This window comes from Ranitomeya imitator, chromosome 1 (assembly GCF_032444005.1).
Source record: "Ranitomeya imitator isolate aRanImi1 chromosome 1, aRanImi1.pri, whole genome shotgun sequence".
Lineage (NCBI taxonomy): Eukaryota > Metazoa > Chordata > Amphibia > Anura > Dendrobatidae > Ranitomeya > Ranitomeya imitator.
In genome coordinates, this window is record NC_091282.1 from 1103238305 (window position 1) to 1103260206 (window position 21902).

Genomic DNA, 21902 nt, shown 5'->3' on the forward strand with positions numbered 1-21902 from the left:
CACGGCTGTCCACCACCAGGCCGGGCACAGATCCCGCACAGCTGTCCACCACCACTCCGGGTCCAGATCCTGCGCGCCCTGCTGAACCCACCACTCCCACCCTCCCAAGTAGACACAGAAAAAGAAGGCAGCCGCCTAAGATGGGATAGAAATCCAAAAAGAAGAGTCGTACCAGAACTGTCCAACTACCTCCGCCCTCACCTCCCAATGTGTTTCTGTTGTCCAGTTTGTCTCTCCCGTCCAATGCTTCCACTCCTAATATGTCTACTTCCATCCCTGACCTCCCAGACACCACACATTTAATATGCCCTTCCCCTTAAACCCCTTCATCATCCACACCTAGCCAAGCATCCACACCCCCCAGGTCCATAACATTTCGCCCTCATTCTTTTGTAAAAGTTAATTGTTGTGTTGTAAAATAAATTTGTGGGGCTTTTTCCCCCTATCACTGCCTGTTCCTTTGTCTCTTTCGTCACCGTCAATACACACCGTTTGTCGTCAAAACACACTGCGCCGCCGCCGCTATTGAAGTACAAAGGGTCAGGGGTCAGCAATGCTCACCTGCCGAGGTGTCAGCACTGGTGCACTCAGGATGCAGCAAACCCATGAAGTAAACATGTTTGAAAAACACTGAGACCACTGCTCAGAATGACACTGAGCAATCACACCTTCATAAATTGGCAGACTATGAGCGGTTGTGTCATCCGTCTTTTGCACCTGTGTTGCCGCCATGTTTACTACATTGGTTTCTGCATCCTGAGTGCACTAGTTCTGACACACGGGCAGGTGAGTAAAGATATGAGGTGGATTAGCTCCATCTTCTCCTCAGTCTGCATTAATCTATTGGACTATAGATTAATGCAGACTGAAGAGAGGATGTAGCTAATCCGACGTCCCCTACCATAGTACTGACAGAGAAGAGCTGTAGTGTAAAGCATGGGTGACATAACCCAATCTGCATGAGACAGGGAGTGGATTATACACAATCTGCATGAGACGGAGTGGAATAAAGACTAGTTGTGACCATCTTATAAAAAGAAGTATTGTAATGTAGAGGGAACTTGGAATAGGTGTTTCACTAGAGGTGTTTTATTGTCAGCAAACATTAAGGCTGTGTGCACACGTAGCAGATTGTTCGCGGTTTTTCGCTATAAAAACGCTCACATTAAGCATCCTATTTAATAGAATGCAATCCGCATTTTTTGTGCACATGCTGCATTTTTTTCCTGAGCGGATTCGCATTCCAGAAAAAAAACGCAGCATGTTCATTAAATTTGCAGAATCGCGGGGATTCCGCACACCTAGGAATGCATTGATCTGCTTACTTCCCGCATGGGGCTAGGCCCACCATGTGGGAAGTAAGCAGATCATGTGCGGTTGGTACCTAGGGTGAAGGAGAGGAGACTTTACTCCACGGACTGGGCACCATATAATTGTTAAAAAGAAAAGAATTAAAATAAAAAAATCGTGACACACTCACCTTCGATGGCCCCCGGAGTCTTCCTGCCCCTCAGCGCTGCACGCGGCCGCTTCCGTTCCTGTAGATGGTGTGTGAAGGACCTGCGATGAAGTCACGGTCACGTGACCGCGACGTCATCGAAGGTCCTGCACACACACCATCTATAGGAACGGAAGCCGCTGAGGAGATTGGCTGTTTGTGGTATGTGAGTATAACCATTTTTTATTTTTAACATTCTATCTTTTACTATTGATGTGGCATAGGCTGCATCAATAGTAAAAAGTTGGTCACACTTGTCAAACACTGTTTGACAAGTGTGACCAACCTGTCAATCAGTTTTCCAAGCGATGCTACAGATCGCTTGGAAAACGCTAGCGTTCTGCAAGCTAATTATGCTTGCAAAATGCTAGTTTTCTGCGGGAATATGCATGCCAATTCCGCATGCGATATACCCGCGGCAGGAGGCGCAGAATTGCCACGGAAATTTCCGCGGCAATTCTGAAATGTGTGCACTTAGCCTAAAGGTACATTATAACATTCCAGGTACATAACATTACAGGAAAATTTTACTAAACCATTTCATTTTTGAACTCCACACGTCCAATATCAGAAACAAAGTAGACAGCAAATGTATCCCTCATTTGTGCCACTTCCCTTGTTGTTCTCAGAGGGTGATGATGATGATCTGGCAATGGGTTAGAAACAGGTTCATCAAGTTCTATGTTGAATCGCTCTTTAGCCATGATGTAGTTGTGCTGAACCACACACACTTTGACAACCTCATTGATTGTGTAAATTTTGATATTAATGGCTGTTCCCAAAATGCACCATTTCGATACCAGCAAACCAAAGGCACACTCAACAGTTCTTCGTGCCCTTGTCAGTTGGTAGTTAAAAATTATTTTTGTGTGGTTCAAGTCCCGACTGGAGTATGGTTTACGGAGGTTTGCACACATCTGAAAGGCCTCATCCCCAACCACAATAAATGGCATTGGCGGGCCTTCACTGTTGGGAAGAGGTCGTGGCAGTGGCAAATTGAAATTGTTACCATACAAAGCGTTTGCCCATGTCCGACGTTTTAGGCCGGTTCACACGTCAGTGGCTACGGTACGTGAGGTGACAGTTTCCTCACGTACCGGAGCCACTGACACACGTAGACGCATTAAAATCAATGCATCTGTGCAGATGTCATTGATTTTTTGCGGACCATGTCTCCGTGTGCCTAACACGGAGACATGTCAGTGTTCGTGGAAGCGCACGTATTACACGGACCCATTAAAGTCAATGGGTCCGTGTAAAACACGTACCGCACACGGACGTTGTCCGTGTGCAGTCCGTGTGCCGTGCAGGAGACAGCGCTCCAGTAAGCGCTGTCCCCCCCACATGGTGCTGAAGCCACGATTCTTCTGTGCAGCAGCGTTTGCTGTAAAGAAGATATGAATAATCCATTTTTTGTGTGGTTTTTCGTGTATAAAATAAAGGTCCATGTCCCCACCCCCTGTGCGTTCCCCCCCCCCCCCCGCTGTTCTGAAAATACTCACCGAGCGTCTTCTCCCTGCAGGCCCCGGATCCAAAATGGCCGCGGGGCTGCATCCGGGTCCTGCAGGGAGTACTTCCGGGTCGACTGCAGGTGCTGGTAAGCCTGCAGCGATGTGAGTGAGATCGCCGATCTTACAGAGTGCTGTGCAAACTGTAAGATCGGCGATCTGTGATGTCCCCCCCTGGGACAAAGTAAAAAGTAAAAAAAATAAAAAAAATAAAAAAAAAAATATATATATTATTCCCATAAATACATTTCTTTATCTAAAAAAAAAACACAAAACAATGAAAGTACACATATTTAGTATCGTCGCGTCCATAACGACCCAACCTATAAAACTGTCCAACTAGTTAACCCCTTCAGTGAACACCGTAAGAAAAACAAACAAACCAAAAAACAACGCTTTATTATCATACCGCCGAACAAAAAGTGGAATAACACGCGATCAAAAAGACGGATGTAAATAACCGTGGTACCGCTGAAAACGTCATCTTGTCCCGCAAAAAACGAGCCGCCACAAAGCATAATAAGCAAAAAAATAAAGTTATAGTCCTGAGAATAAAGCGATGCCAAAATAATTATTTTTTCTATAAAATAGCTTTTATCGTATAAAAGCGCCAAAACGTAAAAAAAATGATATAAATGAGATCGCTGTAATCGTACTGACCCGAAGAATAAAACTGATTTATCCATTTTACCAAACGCGGAATGGTATAAACGCCTCCCCCAAAAGAAATTAATGAATAGCTGGTTTTTGGTCATTCTGCCTCACAAAAATCGGAATAAAAAGTGATCAAAAACTGTCACGTGTCCAAAAATGTTTCCAATAAAAACGTCATCTCGTCCCGCAAAAAACAAGACCTCAGATGACTCTGTGGACCAAAATATGGAAAAATTATAGGTCTCAAAATGTGGAGACGCAAAAACTTTTTTGCTATAAAAAAGCGTCTTTTAGTGTGTGACAGCTGCCAATTATAAAAATCCGATATGAAAAACGCTATAAAAGTAAATCAAACCCCCCTTCATCACCCCCTTAGTTGGGGAAAAATAATAAAATTAAAAAAATGTATTTATTTCCATTTTCCCATCAGGGCTAGGGTTGGGGCTAGGGTTGGGGTTAGGGTTGGGGCTAGGGTTAGGGTTAGGGTTGGGGTTAGGGTTGGAGCTAAAGTTAGGGTTAGGGTTGGGGCTAAAGTTAGGGTTACGGTTGGGGCTAAAGTTAGGGTTAGGGTTGGGGCTAAAGTTAGGGTTAGGGTTGGGGCTAAAGTTAGGGTTAGGGTTTGGATTATATTTACGGTTGGGATTAGGGTTGGGATTAGAATTAGGGGTGTGTCAGGGTTAGGGGTGTGGTTAGGGTTACCGTTGGGATTAGGTTTAGGAGTGTTGTTGGATTAGGGTTTCAGGTAGAATTGGGGAGTTTCCACTGTTCAGGCACATCAGGGGCTCTCCAAACGCGACATGGCGTCCGATCTCAATTCCTGCCAATTCTGCGTTGAAAAAGTAAAACAGTGCTCCTTCCCTTCCGAGCTCTCCGGTGCGCCCAAACAGGGGTTTACCCCAACATATGGGGTATCAGCGTACTCATGACAAATTGGACAACAACTTTTTGGGTCCAAGTTCTCTTGTTATCCTTGGGAAAATAAAAATGTGGGGGGCTAAAAATCCTTTTTGTGGGAAAAATAAGATTTTTTTTATTTTCGCGGCTCTGCGTTGTAAACTGCAGTGAAACACTTGGGGTTCAAAGTTCTCACAACACATCTAGATAAGTTCCTTGGGAGGTCTAGTTTCCAATATGAGGTCACTTGTGGGGGGTTTGTACTGTTTGGGTACATCAGGGGCTCTGCAAATGCAACGTGACGCCTGCAGACCAATCCATCTAAGTCTGTATTCCAAATGGCGCTCCTTCCCTTCCGAGCTCTGCCATGCGCCCAAACAGTGGTTCCCCCCAACATATGGGGTATCAGCGTACTCAGGACAAATTGGACAACAACTTTTGGGGTCTAATTTATCTTGTTACCCTTGTGAAAATACAAAACTGGGGACTAAAAAATCATTTTTGTGAAAAAAAAAAAAAGAATTTTTATTTTCACGGCTCTGCGTTATAAACTGTAGTGAAACACTTGGGGGCTCAACGCTCTCAAAACACATCTAGAGGAGTGCCTTAGGGGGTCTCCTTTCCAAAATGGTGTCATTTGTGGGTGGTTTCAATGTTTAGGCACATCAGGGGCTCTCCAAACGCAACATGGCGTCCCATCTCAATTCCAGTCAATTTTGCATTGAAAAGTCAAATGGCGCTCCTTCCCTTCCGAGCTGTGCCATGCGCCCAAACAATGGTTTACACCCACATATGGGGTATTCGCGTACTCAGGACAAATTGCAAAACAACTTTTGTGGTCTAATTTCTTCTCTTACCCTTGGGAAAATAAAAAATTGGGGGCAAAAAGATCATTTTTGTGAAAAAAAATGATTTTTTATTTTACGGCTCTGCATTATAAACTTCTATGAAGCACTTGTTGGGTCAAAGTGCTCACCACACATCTAGATAAGTTCCTCAAGGGGTCTACTTTCCAAAATGGTGTCACTTGTGGGGGGTTTCAATGTTTAGGCACATCAGGGGCTCTCCAAACGCAACATGGCGTCCCATCTCAATTCCAGTCAATTTTGCATTGAAAAGTCAAATGGCGCTCCTTTCCTTCCGAGCTCTGCCATGCGCCCAAACAGTGGTTTATCCCCACATATGGGGTATCAACGTACTCAGGACAAATTGTACAACAACGTTTGGGGTCCATTTTCTCCTGTTACCCTTGGTAAAATAAAACAAACTGGAGCTGAAATAAATTTTGTGTGAAAAAAGTTAAATGTTCATTTTTATTTAAACATTCTAAAAATTCCTGTAAAACACCTGAAGGGTTAATAAACTCCTTGAATGTGGTTTTGAGCACCTTGAGGGGTGCAGTTTTTAGAATGGTGTCACACTTGGGTATTTTCTATCATATAGACCCCTCAAAATGACTTCAAATGAGATGTGGTCCCTAAAAAAAAATGGTGTAAAAATGAGAAATTGCTGGTCAACTTTTAACCCTTATAACTCCCTAACAAAAAAAAAATTTGGTTCCAAAATTGTGCTGATGTAATGTAGACATGTGGGAAATGTTACTTATTAAGTATTTTGCATGACATATCTCTGTGATTTAAGGGTATAAAAATTCAAAGTTGGAAAATTGCGAAATTTTCTAAATTTTCGCCAAATTTCCGTTTTTTTCTCAAATAAACTCAAGTTATATCGAATGAATTTTACCACTAACATGAAGTACATTATGTCATGAGAAAACAGTGTCAGAATCGCCAAGATCCGTTGAAGCGTTCCAGAGTTATAACCTCATAAAGGGACAGTGGTCAGAATTGTAAAAATTGGCCCGGTCATTAACGTGCAAACCACCCTCGGGGCTTAAGGGGTTAAAAATGTAGCCACAATTTTTCATTTTTTCAAGGAAATTTACAACATTTATTTTTTTAGGGAACTATTCATGTTTGAAGTGACTTTAGGGATCTCATATATTGGGAAACCCCCAAACATGACACCATTTTAAAAACAGCACCCCCTGACATATTGAAAACTGCTGTCAGGTAGTTTATTAACCCTTCAGGTGCTTTACAGAAATTAATGCAAAGTGGTATGACAGAAATGAAAATGTGTATTTTTACCACCTAAATGTCGCTAACTTCTGAACAGGTTACAACAGCCGACAGACTCCAAAGCCGCTATTTGGTCTTGAGTTACCATCGCTAACATCAGGACCACAAAATCATGATCTGAGGGCACCGATTGGGATAAAGAGGAAGCCCCCACACTCTGTTAACCATTTATAATGATGTAGTCACTATTGACAGCAGCATCTAAAGGGTTAAACAGATTTGGACGGTGCAAACACTGATCGTGGCTGATACATCAAGTTGTCAGCTATAGTGCACAACCTACAGATGCTGGATTGTCACCTGTATGGGGAGGCTATTCTCTTATATCTCAGGTCAGTTAAAAGACGTATTGGCTGTCATTAAGGGGTTAAGTTGTCTACTACGTGGTCTGACACCAGAACCACCACCCCTATGTAGGGCCCATTATACTGTATACTGGTTTGCCCAAGTTTTTCATTTTGTGTGTTTGAGTTTGACATCCCTGCTGTAGACTTTAAGGGCAGGCCTTCTCCTTTCTATACCAGTTCGCCATTGATAGTTTGTTCACCGTATTTTATATTTGTATCTTGTATATAACACCATCTCATGTGCACTTTACAGATATTGTCATCACTGCCCCCATTGGGGCTCAGTCTAAATTCCATATCAGTATGTATTTGGAGTGTGGGAGGAAACCCATGCAAACACGGGGAAAATATACAAACTCCTTACAGATATGGTCCTTGGTGGGGTTAATAAAAACATCAGCTCAGGGCACAAAAAACAGTCCCATCTCACGGCTCCAAATAGGAAACGTTACAAGTTTCGAAAATGTCGACACAAGTGACTTATTTAATTTTTTTAAGCACTTAAAAAAAAGCTTTGCATGGATGCTATCATCATAATCATACTGACCTTGAGAATCCTATTGCCTAGTAATTTTTTCCGTATGATGAACACTGTAAAAAAAAAAAAAAAAACAACCTCTTTCACACCTTTTCAATTGCTCTTTTTTTCCCTATTTCACCACACTTTTGAAAAAATAAAAAAATAAAACTTATCTGCTTCCCAATACATTAAGTGATAAAAATGGATGGTGATATTCCAAAGAACAACTTGTGCCAGAAAAACAAAGCACTCATACAGCTATGTAAAACAAAATTTTTTTTAGGACTCTTGGAGGAAGGGGTGGAAAAAACAAAGGGGTTAAATAAAGGGTCTCACATGTGAGTGACCTGTTTGTAGTCATTCACTCTTCAATCTCATGCACTTTGCTCCCCTTCTTATCAACCTTTTTTTTCTGCCTTGGGAGAACGACTGCAGTGGTAGTGCACAAAGCTTTAGGCCATGTTCACACAGTGCGTTTTTTTCTGCGGAACCGCAGCGTTTTTGCCGCTGCGGTTCCGCAGCTGTTTTCCATGCAGGGTACAGTACACTGTACCCTATGGAAAACAGGAACCACTGTGCACATGATGCGGGAATCGGGAAAAAAAGCCGCGCTGAATAGCCGCGGTAAAAAAGAAGTACCATGTCACTTCTTTTTTCGGAGCCGCAGCGGTTCTGCACCCATAGACCTCCATTGTGAGGTCAAACCCGCAGTAAAACCCGCAGATCAAAAATATATCTGCGGGTTTTATTGCGGTTTGTGGTGCCGAACCGCTGCAGCAGGAAGTGCGGGGAAGCGGGCGGAAGTGCGTGGGCGGAGTGTGGCTGCCCCGATCCCACCCCCCCATGCTCCGATGCCCCACCCCCGTGCTCCGATGCCCACCCCCCGTGCTCCGATGGCCCCCCCCCGTGCTCCGATGCCCCCCCCCCCGTGCCCTAATCTCCCCCCCTTATACTTACACGGCCTCCCGGTGTCCGTCCGGCCGTCTTCTCCCTGGGCGCCGCCATCTTGCAAAATGGCGGGCGCATGCGCAGTGCGCCCGCCGAATCTGCCGGCCAGCAGATTCGTTCCAAAGTGCATTTTGATCACTGAGATATAACCTATCTCAGTGATCAAAATAAAAAAATAGTAAATGACACCCCCCCTTTGTCACCCCCATAGGTAGGGACAATAAAAAAATTAAGAATTTTTTTTTTTTTTTTCCACTAAGGTTAGAATAGGGTTAGGGGTAGGGTTAGGGGTAGGGTTAGGGTATTTTCAGCCATTTTAACCCTAAAAAACTTCCTAGAAAACACACAGACTCTGCATAGAAAACTGCATAAAAAAAGGATCAAAAAACGCATCAAAAAACGCACCAAAAAAGCACAAAAAAAGGACCAAAAAAAGGACCTGCGTTTTCTGCCAAGAGCTGCGGTTTCAGTCCTGAAAAAAAAAAGGATGGAAATCGGGAACGTGTGAACATACCCTTATACAGACACATGGGAGGAAAAGCCTGATGAACAAGAATTCTTGTTACCATTTTAATATAATTTTCATATCCTTTATTTTGCAGGTCATTCTGCTTTTTTACTATGCAACTGATACGTTTTTCCAGAGACAATGAAGAGAAAATGGCTAGAGAAATTAAAGAAAGTTGAGGAGCTGGCATCTCAGTATAAGCGGCATCCGATAAGTTCAGCCTACAAGCCCAAACTCTCTAGACCATGGCAGCCTTCTTCTGTCTGGAGGCTTTTTCCTCGTCAAGCTGCAGCTTTTCAGTTTGCCAAAAGCTGCAAGGAGGCAAGTTATTTATTGGTGTATTAATATGGTTTTGAGCCAGAGGGGTTGTTCGGTCCAAATCGATAAGTCTGCAGGCACTCTGTGTGACTGCAGACTTATGAGTCCCCTCAGCGCATGCATTGTTGGCTGTGGTGATTCGCCGGTTCTTGAGCCAGGACCGGAGGGTATGTATGAGCTATACATACTCCCGGCTAGAATATGGAGCGAGGCTGCGCCCTCTAGTTGGTGACTTCCCCTGGACAGCCATGTCACTAGTCGGGACTTGCCGCGCCCATGTGACAGGCTCTGGCCCGGAGTATGTATAACATATACTTACCCTTTGGTCAGAAACCGGCTAATCCCCTTAGCGAATGCTGCGGGCACTGAGGGGATGCATAAGTCTGCAGTCACACAGAGTGACTGCAGACTTATTTATTTGTACTGGACAACCCCTTTAAATAGTAATTGGGTAAAATCTGATTGAACACACTGAGGAAAATCTGTTCCTTTTTTTTTTTAAGGTAAAGCGACGATTGCTAAGGGGTTTTGAACATTTTTTTTTATAATTTTGAAATGTAAAATAAAAAAAAATGTTATGCCCTTACTCTGAAAGTAGAAAGCCTGCACACTGAGATAAATAATGGAAAACCAAGATGGAGGTATCAAAACGAAAGAGGTTTTTATCCTGCGTGACCTTGAAACGCGATGACTCTTGAAACCTGCTTAATGTTATTAATTTACATCATTGGTCCGTCTTCACCAGAGCATGAGTGATGCCTCCATCTTGGTTTTCCATTATTCCTTGGTCTAGCACACGGCCGGTATCCTTGCAGCAGCTGTTTCTACATATCCATTACATGTTGCTTGGTAGCAACCTCACCAGGTGAGTAGATCAATCTCCTTTGACACCCCATTGTCATCGGATAAGACCCTATTGCGCTTACTTGTTCCCATCTTTCTTCATCTGCACACTGAGACATCAGTTGTTTCTTTCACTGCTCGCATTTATTTGGATGCTTTTTTCCTTATTAGGCTGAAGTGCAACATCAGCCATCAAACATAGTGACTAGTGATAAGCGAGTATACTCGTTACTGGAGTTTCCCCGAGCATGCTCTTGTGGTCTCGTGAGTATTTTGGCGCTCGGAGATTTAGTTTTCGTCGCTGCAGCTGCATGATTTGCGACTGCTAGACAGGCTGAATATATGTGGGAATTCCCTAACAAACAGACAACCCCCCACATGTACTCAGGCTGTCTAGCAGTCGCAAATCATGCAACTGTGGCGACGAAAACTAAATCTCCGAGCACATCCAAGTACTAGGAGACCACCCAAACATGCTCGGGGAAACCCGAGTAACGCATACACTCGCTCATCACTAATAGTGACCAGACACTTGATTTTATCCCAGCAAGGCAAAATAAAAATAAGTGACAGCATATATAAAAATAGGTATTCTACCACTTTGCAACTTTGTGCCATACTGTGATTAGTATCTGACTAATGGTATGTTCACATATTTTGTATTTAAACCACCTTTATGTACACATAGTGAAAACCTTCTGTGCAGAAAATCTTCAGTCTGTCAATTCTTTGCGTAGAATTTGTTGTTTATTCTACTTCAGAGCATATATTCAAAGTCTCTGCTTAAGTCATTAAGTATTTTGAGGGGAGTTTGTCTTCAAAGGTTTGTTACTCCTTCCACAGCATGATGTGATTCCAGCAATGTATCCCTTGTTGAGCTGACAGGTTTCATTGTACACTGTGTATAGGCAGAAAGCTGCCAATCAGTGGTGGGGGAGGGGTTATACAGCGCACATGAATATAAACCACTGCAAGATGGCAGTTTTACTGGTCTTCTAGCAGGGTGGATTTGATTTAAATCTAACTGATTTAAATCACGATTTAAATCACTAGTCAGTAAGGCTTGATTTAAATCATTGATTTAAATCAAAGTTTCTACCTAACTGAATTTGACTCCGCAGAGGTCCCAGCCTCTTCTTTACGGCAAAAATGTTACAACATGAACAGAGTTGAGAAAAAGACCTTAATCCTATTGTTCTACAGACCTATGAATACAGAATCAACCCCTTCAGTGCCAAGTCCAAGAAGTCATCTTCAGTGCCAAGTCCAGGAGTCATCTTCATCACCGCACTTCTCATGATGTTGCCTCATTCGCGCCACCAGGCCTTGCATCTCTTTGTTGCATCGTTTGCATTTTGCACGCATGCCTGCCTTACCGATAGGCGAAGGAGCTTCATTAAAATATTCCCAAACTGGGTCTCTTTTACGGCCTGCTGCCATTATAAGGAAAGAATGTAATAAACCTCAGATCGTACACACAAACAGATCCAGACTTGTCTGTCTGTGGCTATGCTGCAGTATTGTGCTCAAAGTTTCACTTTCATTTTCTTGTCTGCTTGCCCTTCCTCCTCCTCACACTTAGATTCACATTCTTCTTGTGTTGTGCAGATCTATTCCACTCCAAACAATCAGAAACATATTGTCTAACTTCTTGGACTTGGCACTGAAGGGGTTGATTCTGTATTCATAGGTTTGTAGAACAATAGGATTAAGGTCTTTTTCTCAACTCTGTTCATGTTGTAACATTTTTGCCATGAAGAAGAGGCTGGGACCTCTGCGGAGTCAAATTCAGTTTTGAGAACTGCGTAAGTAAAGCGAGCGACTGTGATAATATAGGAGAGAAACTGCCCACTAATCCTACAGAAACCTCTGGAAGAGCATGGCATTGTGAATGTTACACATATACAGCCTTTATTCTACTGAGTTAAACAACTCAGCTTTATCTCATGATGGAAGAACCTTTGGATGGTAAAATATTTTCCTCAAAAAGCAGTTTATTGAAAAAAATCCGATTTAAATAAAAAAAATCCGATTTTTTTTTTTTTTTTTTATTTTTTTTAAACCATTGATTTTTATCCACCCTGTCTTCTAGTGATGATCTCCTACTGATTAAAGCAGTGATATTATTATTATTAAGGTCTTTGTCTCTACATTATACCTCTCTGTTTAGTTCGCAAAAATGTTTTTTTTCACCTCAATCTGTTGCTGCCAAACTAGGTACAGAAAGACTATTGAAGATATATAGGATAAATGTACCCTGTGTCTGTGCACTTAGTCTAGAGCAGGGGTGCACAACCTGCAGCCCGGTGGTCAAATGCGCCTGTGATGCCGTTCTGTGCAGCCCCCAATCTTGTGTTGAATAACTTTCCTAAATTATGGGCATAGCTGCGCTTATTGTATGTATTGTGTGTATTGTATTGTATTATTTTCAGGAGTAATAAATAAGGGAGCAGAGGACACTTTGTCTATTAAGGCTCGCTTTTGTGAATTCTGCTCTTGGGTTCCCTCCAGTGGAGGTAGGTGGGAATGCAGTTGTCTCTGAGTCACAGTCCTGGTCAGGTGTATCTGCTAATTGCTGTTTTGACTGGGATATTTAAGTGTGCTGGATTCATTAGCCCTTGCCAGTTGCCAATGTTTCTTTGGAAGTATTGGATCTCTGCCTGGCCTCACCTGCTTAGCTGCCAGTTCAGCAAATATAAGTGTCTGTTTCTTTTTCTGAAGCACACTTGCTGTGTGCTTATTTTCAGTGCTGATCTTTTGTTTCTATTTGCTCCAGCTTAGACTGTCAGTTGTTTTTCTCAGTCTGGTTGGATTCTCTGGAGTTGCAGTTATACTCTCCACATCTTTAGTTAGGTGGTGGAGTTTTGTATTTTCTGCTGTGGATATTTTTGTAGTATTTTTATGCTGACCGCTTAGTATCCTGTCCTGTCCTTTTCTATTTAGCTAGAAGTGGCCTCCTTTGCTAAGCCTGTTTTCTGCCTGCGTGTGTCTTTTCCTCTCTAACTCACAGTCATTATTTGTGGGGGCTGCCTATCCTTTGGGGGTCTACTCTGAGGCAAGATAGTTTTCCTATTTCCATCTTTAGGGGTATTTAGTTCTCCGGCTGTGTCGAGGTGTCTAGGTTTTGTTAGGCACACCCCACGGCTACTTCTAGTTGCGGTGTTAAGATCAGGGTTTGCGGTCCGTATAGTTACCACCTACTCCAGAGAAAGTTTTCATTCTGCTCCAAGGCCACCTGATCATAACAGCTCGCTCACACTTGCGATGAAATCGGACGAGTTCAATCCAATAAAAAAAATCAGATTGCACTCGCTCCAGTGTTATTCTATGGGTGCTGCTCACATCTGCCATTATTGTCTCATGGAGATTTGGCATGCGAAAAACAATCATAGCATGCTGCATCTGCTTCCTAGAATTGGACTGCACACACCCATATACGTCTATGGGTGCGTGTGAAATTTCACACCTCACTTGGATATCACCAGAGTGCAGTGTGATGCCCTTGGACGCTGGCAATGGAGAAGGTGGAGAAATTACTTTCTCCATCATCTCCGCACCTGTGCTCCGATTTTCTGATGCGAGAGGTTCGGAGCACAGAGCACTGACACTCGGATCACGCTCGCAGCAGAGCTGGAGCCAAGTGTTATCAAATCACACCCAATGCTCTCGCATTGGATGCCATATGCTAATGGAACTACGGCCTTATCTTGACATTTCGGAAATTAAACCCCCACTTAGATTATGGTATGTAGTACTGTAAATATTTTTACAACAGCTCTAAACACCTCTTCAAATTTTATGTGGCTCTTGGGAATGGTACAATCACAAAATTTAACACTTCGACCAAAAAACATTGGTGCACTTCTGGTCTAGAGCATACATCAGGAGCTCTTCCTGTTGTACTGGTTATCATACCCATAAGCTATTCAACAGAGGGTTATAGCTTATAAGGTTATCATACCTATAAGCACCTATTCACCAGAGGGAGGACAAAGACATGTCCTCTTTTGCATATCTTTTGATGAAAAAAGAACTGTCTGTTTTTGGAAATACTGGTATCCCCAATGTAACAATTGTGAATTGTGGTATTCATTGGTTATTCCCCTAGGAAGTTTGTGAATACGTTAAAAAGGAATGTGTGTCTACGGAGTCTGACACACTGTTGCTAACCATCCAGAAATTCTGGGAAAGAAATCTGACCCTCGACCTTACTCCCTGACTAAAGAATAAAAATTACAAAATTAATGCTTCTTTAACTTGGTTGCAGATAAACCTGCACAAATATTCTTTATTTTATAGTTCATTGTGACCAGCTAATGTCTTCATGTCTAAATTATGGGCAGTAGACATGTTTTTATTTAGATTTATCACTAAGCAACAGATCTGTGAAACCCTGATTGCAAGAAAGAAGCAAATCGGAAGGCTTCTGACTGACGTCAGTGTATCCCCGGTGCCTGTAGACTTTTAATGGCTGATTCTGAGCCACAAAATCAGTCCAGAATAGGACATTCTCTGAGCCTCTCACAACTCATTCTCAGATCTGTGATTTTAAGATATGTGAAAGAACTCTCTCTATGGGTCTGTGTGTTATCTGATAAAAATAAAGCAGTCGCGTGTGTCATGTGTGTGTGAATGCAGACTAGTGTATTTTCAGTCCAAGTTAGATCTGATGTTTTTGCACATGTTAGTCTATGGGGGCTCTCAATCAGTCCGATGACATAAACCCTGTTTGTCCAAGTTTGATACAATATTGTATCACACTTGGCAACGCTCAAGTCTACGAGTCCATGCAAACCACAGGACAACACTTGGAGTACATCTGAATGCAGTCCGAGTTTCACAGACTGACAAAATGTAGACGATGGCGACTTTTTTTCTTTTTCCCAAACATCTCCACATCTGATGTTCCGAGTGTGATTTCAGTAATCAACGCTATTCTCTTTAATGACAGAATATACCATTGTTGCACCAAGCCAAAGGGGCCTGCCCAGACTGGCGTATATATGTGATTGTGACCTGCGGTAAAAAGCTTATCACAGGTAACTGGCATCGGCTGATGAGACTACAACTCCCATCATCCGACGCCTGCTGTCACTGTTTACAGCGAGAGCAGGCTACGGCTGATGGCTTGAGAAAGGCTCAGTGTGAGCCGAAACGTCGCACAGAGATGTGGGTTTGAATAAACTACACACTTTTTTCACCTTGAAAAGGACTTGGGGTGCTGCCTTCTTTTTTCTATTTGGTATACATTTTGGGTAGATGAGTGGACCATTCAATCCAGGAGGCCAGGCACCCACCGGTGAGCATTGTGCTGTTCCAGTTTTTCTTTGTGTGCCAGTTGCTGTTTGGTAACAGCCTTTGTAGGTTCATTCTGTGAAAGCTCCTACATAGGCTGGTGACAACGTGGTTCATCGCTTTAACCCTTGGATAACCCTCAAATGATTAAAGAATTTGTATCTTATTTTAAATAAAGTGTTGTACTCTCCATGTTTACTTAACTCTTTTACCAACAGGTTTAGTAATGAGGGTGTCGGGCTGACACCTCTTCATTACTAAACCTAGAACTTGTGGTGTCTGCTACAGCTGCTGACACCCACCCCTAATCCCATTATCCCGATGCGACTGCACCAGGGCATCATTAAGAGCCAGGGCTAAGTGCCAGAATTGGTGCTTCAAATATGAAGGGCCATTTCTGGGCAACTAAGGACTGTATATTTAGCCTGGGACAGGTTAAATACCGGTAAGCATGAAAAAGAAGGTGTTGAACAAAAAAAAATACATCACAAAACTTTCTCATGCTCGTGGTGCCCTCAGACAGGGAATAGCAGTTCAAAGGGAGACACTGAGCACATGGTGCTCAGTGTCAACTGGATGACAGGCTGTGTGGACGCATCATGCATCCATTTAGCCTGCCAGCTAGATGTAGCAGAGCTGGACCCGAGGTGGGACAAATGGATTAAAAGCATTTATGTGGAAAGGTGAAGAATACTGTTATTTATTTTTGTTTTGCCTCTTGCAGATGATAAGGGCATCGGGGGAATGGGCGAGGCCATAAGTATCGTTTAATTAGGATTTATTAAAGGAGTGTGTGTCATTCTTTCAATTTTTTTTTTCCGGGTGTCTGTGTTTTCTTACAATGTGACTATGGGGTTAATACTGTGAGCGTTTTATTAATAATAATAATAATAATTTTTATTTATATAGCGCCAACATATTCCGCAGCGCTTTACAAATTATAGAGGGGACTTGTACATACAATAGACATTACAGCATAACAGAAATACAGTTCAAAACAGATACCAAGAGGAGTGAGGGCCCTGCTCGTAAGCTTACAAACTATGAGGAAAAGGGGAGACACGAGAGGTGGATGGTAACAATTGCTATAGTTATTCGGACCAGCCATAGTGTAAGGCTTGGGTGTTCATGTAAAGCTGCATGAACCAGTTAATTAATTTTTTTTTTTTTTTTAATATAGGCCACACCTATTGATGCCTCTCCATTACTAACCTCTGGGCTTGATGTCACCTGACAATACAAAGGTGACATCAACCCCCCTAACTATTACTCCACTTGCCACCGCTATAGGGCAAGTTGGAAGAGCGAGGCTAAGTTCCAGAATTGGCACATCTTCGAGATGCTCCTTTTCTGTGACGGCTGAGAGCTGATGTTTTTGGCCTTGAGGGGGGAGGCAGTATCCGTGGCTCCTTCCTAGGCTAGTAAATATCATCCTGCAGCTGTCTTCATAGCCTTTGCAGGTTAATAATTATAGAGGGACCTTACTTCATTTTTTTTTTCTTTTTTTTTTACGGTCCCCCATTTTAATAGCCAGTAAAGACTAATTATACAGCTGTGAGCTGATATTAATAGCTTGGGAAGCTCAATGGGTATTACCCCCTTCCCAGGCTATAAACATCTGGCCCCAGCTGTCGACTTTCCCTCTGCTGGTTATGAAAATTACGCCATTTTTTTCAAAATAATAATCTTTTATTAAATACATGTCCAGTAATTTGCAAACACTGTACTAATTGTACTTGTCACATACCTCTATATATCTACCTATGCCATTTGTATTTACTGTATGTAATCCATCTCTTCTATCCTGTCGGTTCCTGCAGTGATTTTACAGAACACGGCAGATGAATTACCGGCTTTTCTTCTATGTTTCTATGTAATATATAAATATATATATATGTTTCTATCACTGACATGTGTATATACAGTATATATACAGTATCTATGTATTCTATGTGTATATATCTATTCTCTCTATTCTAACCTGTCAGTGTGATTTTACTGTAGGCGGCACATGAATCTATCTAAAATATGTATTGTGTGTTTTGACGAATTTTTCCTTTGAAAGCGATGTGTAAATGACAGAGAATTGCTCTATGTAAAAGCTCAGATAGCAATCGCACTGCACTCTGATGTAAATCGGATGCTAGTTGTGAAAAATCGGATTATGCTCGCATGACACTCGCATTACACTCCTGCGACTCTCGGCAGGGAGACTCGGACCGATTTTTCATACATTAAGTGTAACTCCAGCCCAAGAGTCTTTTTAGTGATGTTCCTTTTGTTTTCTGTACTATCAGTCTTCGTCCCCGTTCTGCCCGACTTGTCCCTAGCTCAAATGTTCTTGCTGACACTAGGGACCCACTGGCATAACAGCTTCCTTGAGGACCATCATCTTTCCCTTTCTCTACAACATGGCCGACATCTTCCTCACATATATGACACTCAATACCTCTTCCTGGACCTTAGGCCCAAGACTGTCCCGGCGTCGAGACAAAACTTCAGATGCGTCCTAATACTTTGAGGAGATTTGAACTGACGGAACACTTTCATCTCTTCTGCATCTACTTTCTTAACCCCTTTACCCCCAAGGGTGGTTTGCACGTTAATGACCAGGCCAATTTTTACAATTCTGACCACTGTCCCTTTATGAGGTTATAACTCCGAAACGCTTCAACGGATCCTGGTGATTCTGACATTGTTTTCTCGTGACATATTGTACTTCATGATAGTGGTAAAATTTCTTTGATAGTACCTGCGTTTATTTGTGAAAAAAATGGAAATTTGGCGAAAATTTTGAAAATTTTGCAATTTTCAAACTTTGAATTTTTATGCAATTAAATCACAGAGATATGTCACACAAAATACTTAATAAGTAACATTTCCCACATGTCTCCTTTACATCAGCATAATTTTGGAACCAATTTTTTTTTTTGTTAGGGAGTTATAAGGGTTAAAAGTTGACCAGCAAATTCTCATTTTTACAACACCATTTTTTTTTAGGGACCACGTCTCATTTGAAGTCATTTTGAGGGGTCTATATGATAGAAAATGCCCAAGTGTGACACCATTCTAAAAACTGCACCCCTCAAGGTGCTCAAAACCACATTCAAGAAGTTAATTAACCCTTCAGGTGTTCAATAGGAATTTTTGGAATGTTTAAATAAAAATGAACATTTAACTTTTTTACACAAAAAATTTACTTCAGCTCCAATTTGTTTTATTTTACCAAGGGTAACAGGAGAAATTGGACCCAAAAAGTTGTTGTCCAATTTGTCCTGAGTACGCTGATACCCCATATGTGGCAGTAAACCACTGTTTGGGCGCATGGGAGAGCTCGGAAGGGAAGGAGCGCTATTTGACTTTTCAATGCAAAATTGACAGGAATTGAGATGGGACGCCATGTTGCGTTTGGAGAGCCACTGATGTGCCTAAACATTGAAACCCCCCACAAGTGACACCATTTTGGAAAGTAGACCCCCTAAGGAACTTATCTGGATGTGTGGTGAGCACTTTGACCCACCAAGTGCTTCACAGAAGTTTATAATGCAGAACCGTAAAAATAAAAAATCATATTTTTTCACAAAAATTATATTTTTGCCCCCAATTTTTTATTTTTCCAAGGGTAAGAGAAGAAATTGGACCTCAAAAGTTGTTGTCCAATTTGTCCTGAGTACGCCGATACCCCATATGTGGCAGTAAACCACTGTTTGGGCGCATGGGAGAGCTCGGAAGGGAAGGAGCGCAGTTTGACTTTTCAATGCAAAATTGACAGGAATTGAGATGGGACGCCATGTTTGCGTTTGGAGAGCCACTGATGTGCCAAAACATTGAAACCCCCCACAAGTGACACCATTTTGGAAAGTAGACCCCCTAAGGAACTTATCTGGATGTGTGGTGAGCACTTTGACCCACCAAGGGCTTCACAGAAGTTTATAATGCAGAGCCATAAAAATAAAACAAAATTTTTTTCCCACAAAAATTATTTTTTAGCCCCCAGTTTTGTATTTTCCCTAGGGTAACAGGAGAAATTGGACCCCAAAAGTTGTTGTCCAATTTGTCCTGAGTACGCTGATACCCCATATGTGGGGGGGAACCACCGTTTGGGCGCATGGGAGGGTTCGGAAGGGAAGGAGCGCCATTTGGAATGCAGACTTAGATGGAATGGTCTGCAGGCGTCACATTGCGTTTGCAGAGCCCCTAATGTACCTAAACAGTAGAAACCCCCCACAAGTGACACCATTTTGGAAAGTAGACCCCCTAAGGAACTCATCTTGATGTGTTGTGAGAGCTTTGAACCCCCAAGTATTTGAACCCCCCAATTATAACTGAAACCCTAATCTAAACACACCCCTAACCCTAATTCCAACGGTAACCCTAACCACACCTCTAACCCTGACACACCCCTAACCCTAATCCCAACCCTATTCCCAACTGTAAATGTAATCTAAACCCTAACCCTAACTTTAGCCCCAACCCTAACTGTAGCCCCAACCCTAACCCTAACCCTAGCCCTAACCCTAGCCCTAACCCTAGCCCTAGCCCTAACCCTAGCCCTAGCCCTAGCCCTAACCCTAGCCCTAACCCTAGCCCTAACCCTAGCCCTAACCCTAGCCCTAACCCTAGCCCTAGCCCTAACCCTAGCCCTAATGGGAAAATGGAAATAAATACATTTTTTTTTATTTTTCCCTAACTAAGGGGGTGATGAAGGGGGGTTTGATTTACTTTTATAGCGAGTTTTTTAGCGGATTTTTATGATTGGCAGCCGTCACACACTGAAAGACCCTTTTTATTGCAAAAAATATTTTTTGCAATACCACATTTTGAGAGCTATAATTTTTCCATATTTTGGTCCACAGAGTCATGTGAGGTCTTGTTTTTTGCGGGACGAGTTGACGTTTTTATTGAAAACATTTTTGGGCACGTGACATTTTTTTATCGCTTTTTATTCCGATTTTTGTGAGGAAGAATGACCAAAAGCCAGCTATTCATGAATTTCTATTGGGGGAGGCGTTTATACCGTTCCGCGTTTGGTAAAATTGATAAATCAGTTTTATTCTTCGGGTCAGTACGATTACAGCGATACCTCATTTATATCATTTTTTTATGGTTTGGTGCTTTTATACGATAAAAACTATTTTACAGAAAAAATAATTATTTTTGCATCGCTTTATTCTCAGGACTATAACTTTTTTATTTTTTTGCTGATGATGCTGTATGGCGGCTCTTTTTTTGCGGGACAATATGACGCTTTCAGCGGTACCATGGTTATTTATATCTGTCCTTTTGATCGCGTGTTATTCCACTTTTTGTTCGGCGGTATGATAATAAAGCGTTGTTTTTTGCCTCGTTTTTTTTTTTTTTCTTACGGTGTTTACTGAAGGGGTTAACTAGTGGGACAGTTTTATAGGTCAGGTCGTTACGGACGCGGCGATACTAAATATGTGTACTTTTATTGGTTTTTTTTTTTTATTTAGATGAAGAAATGTATTTATGGGAATAATATATATATTTTTTTTTTCATTATTTTGGAATATTTTTTTTTATTTTTTTTACACATTTGGAAAATTTTTTTTTAACTTTTTTACTTTGTCCCAGGGGGGGACATCACAGATCAGTGATCTGACAGTTTGCACAGCACTCTGTCAGATCACTGATCTGACATGCAGCGCTGCAGCCTTCACAGTGCCTGCTCTGAGCAGGCTCTGTGAAGCCACCTCCCTCCCTGCAGGACCCGGATCCGCGGCCATCTTGGATCCGGGGCTCGAGCAGGGAGGGAGGTGAGGAGACCCTCGCAGCAACGCGATCACATCGCGTTGCTGCGGGGGGCTCAGGGAAGCCCGCAGGGAGCCCCCTCCCTGCGCGGTGCTTCCCTGCACCGCCGGCACATCGCGATCATCTTTGATCGCGGTGTGCCAGGGGTTAATGTGCCGGGGGCGGTCCGTGACCGCTCCTGGCACATAGTGCCGGATGTCAGCTGCGATAAGCAGCTGACACCCGGCCGCGATCGGCCGCGCTCCCCCCGTGAGCGCGGCCGATCGGCTATGACGTACTATCCCGTCCAGGGTCAGATAAGCCCAGGGCACCTCGACGGGATAGTACGTCTAAGGTCACAGAGGGGTTAAAACATGTTAGCACTGTAATGTCTAGTCTGCTTTCCATTCCACTCAGAACTCCCTAACTGGAAAATCCTTTTCTATAAAAACTGGTGTAACCAATCACAAAATGTGGCTAAGCCCAACACTATTAACTATCTACTGCCCTGTGTAGTACAAACTATATTCCTATACCTATTTTGGTACAGACCACCCAGATTCCCAGGGACAGCCTAGAAGAGAACCGAGACATAAAATCAGCCATAAGAATAAAATATAACTTTTTATCACACCCACAAATAATCACACACAAACCTCAATGTGACAAGTTACAAA

The 21902-nt window shown here is 42.5% G+C and overlaps 1 protein-coding gene across 4 annotated transcripts in view; it reads left to right on the forward strand.

Moving 5' to 3' along the window:
* The window catches only part of PRIMPOL (primase and DNA directed polymerase), a 112532-nt gene that overhangs the window by 3284 nt on the left and 87346 nt on the right, over positions 1 to 21902 (forward strand). For all 4 annotated transcript variants that reach the window (XM_069744298.1, XM_069744297.1, XM_069744296.1 and 1 more), the window contains exon 2: positions 9113 to 9339. In XM_069744298.1, the coding sequence (XP_069600399.1) occupies positions 9160 to 9339 (180 nt within the window). In that variant the 5' untranslated portion in view covers positions 9113 to 9159. The remainder of the gene's footprint in view (positions 1 to 9112; positions 9340 to 21902) is intronic.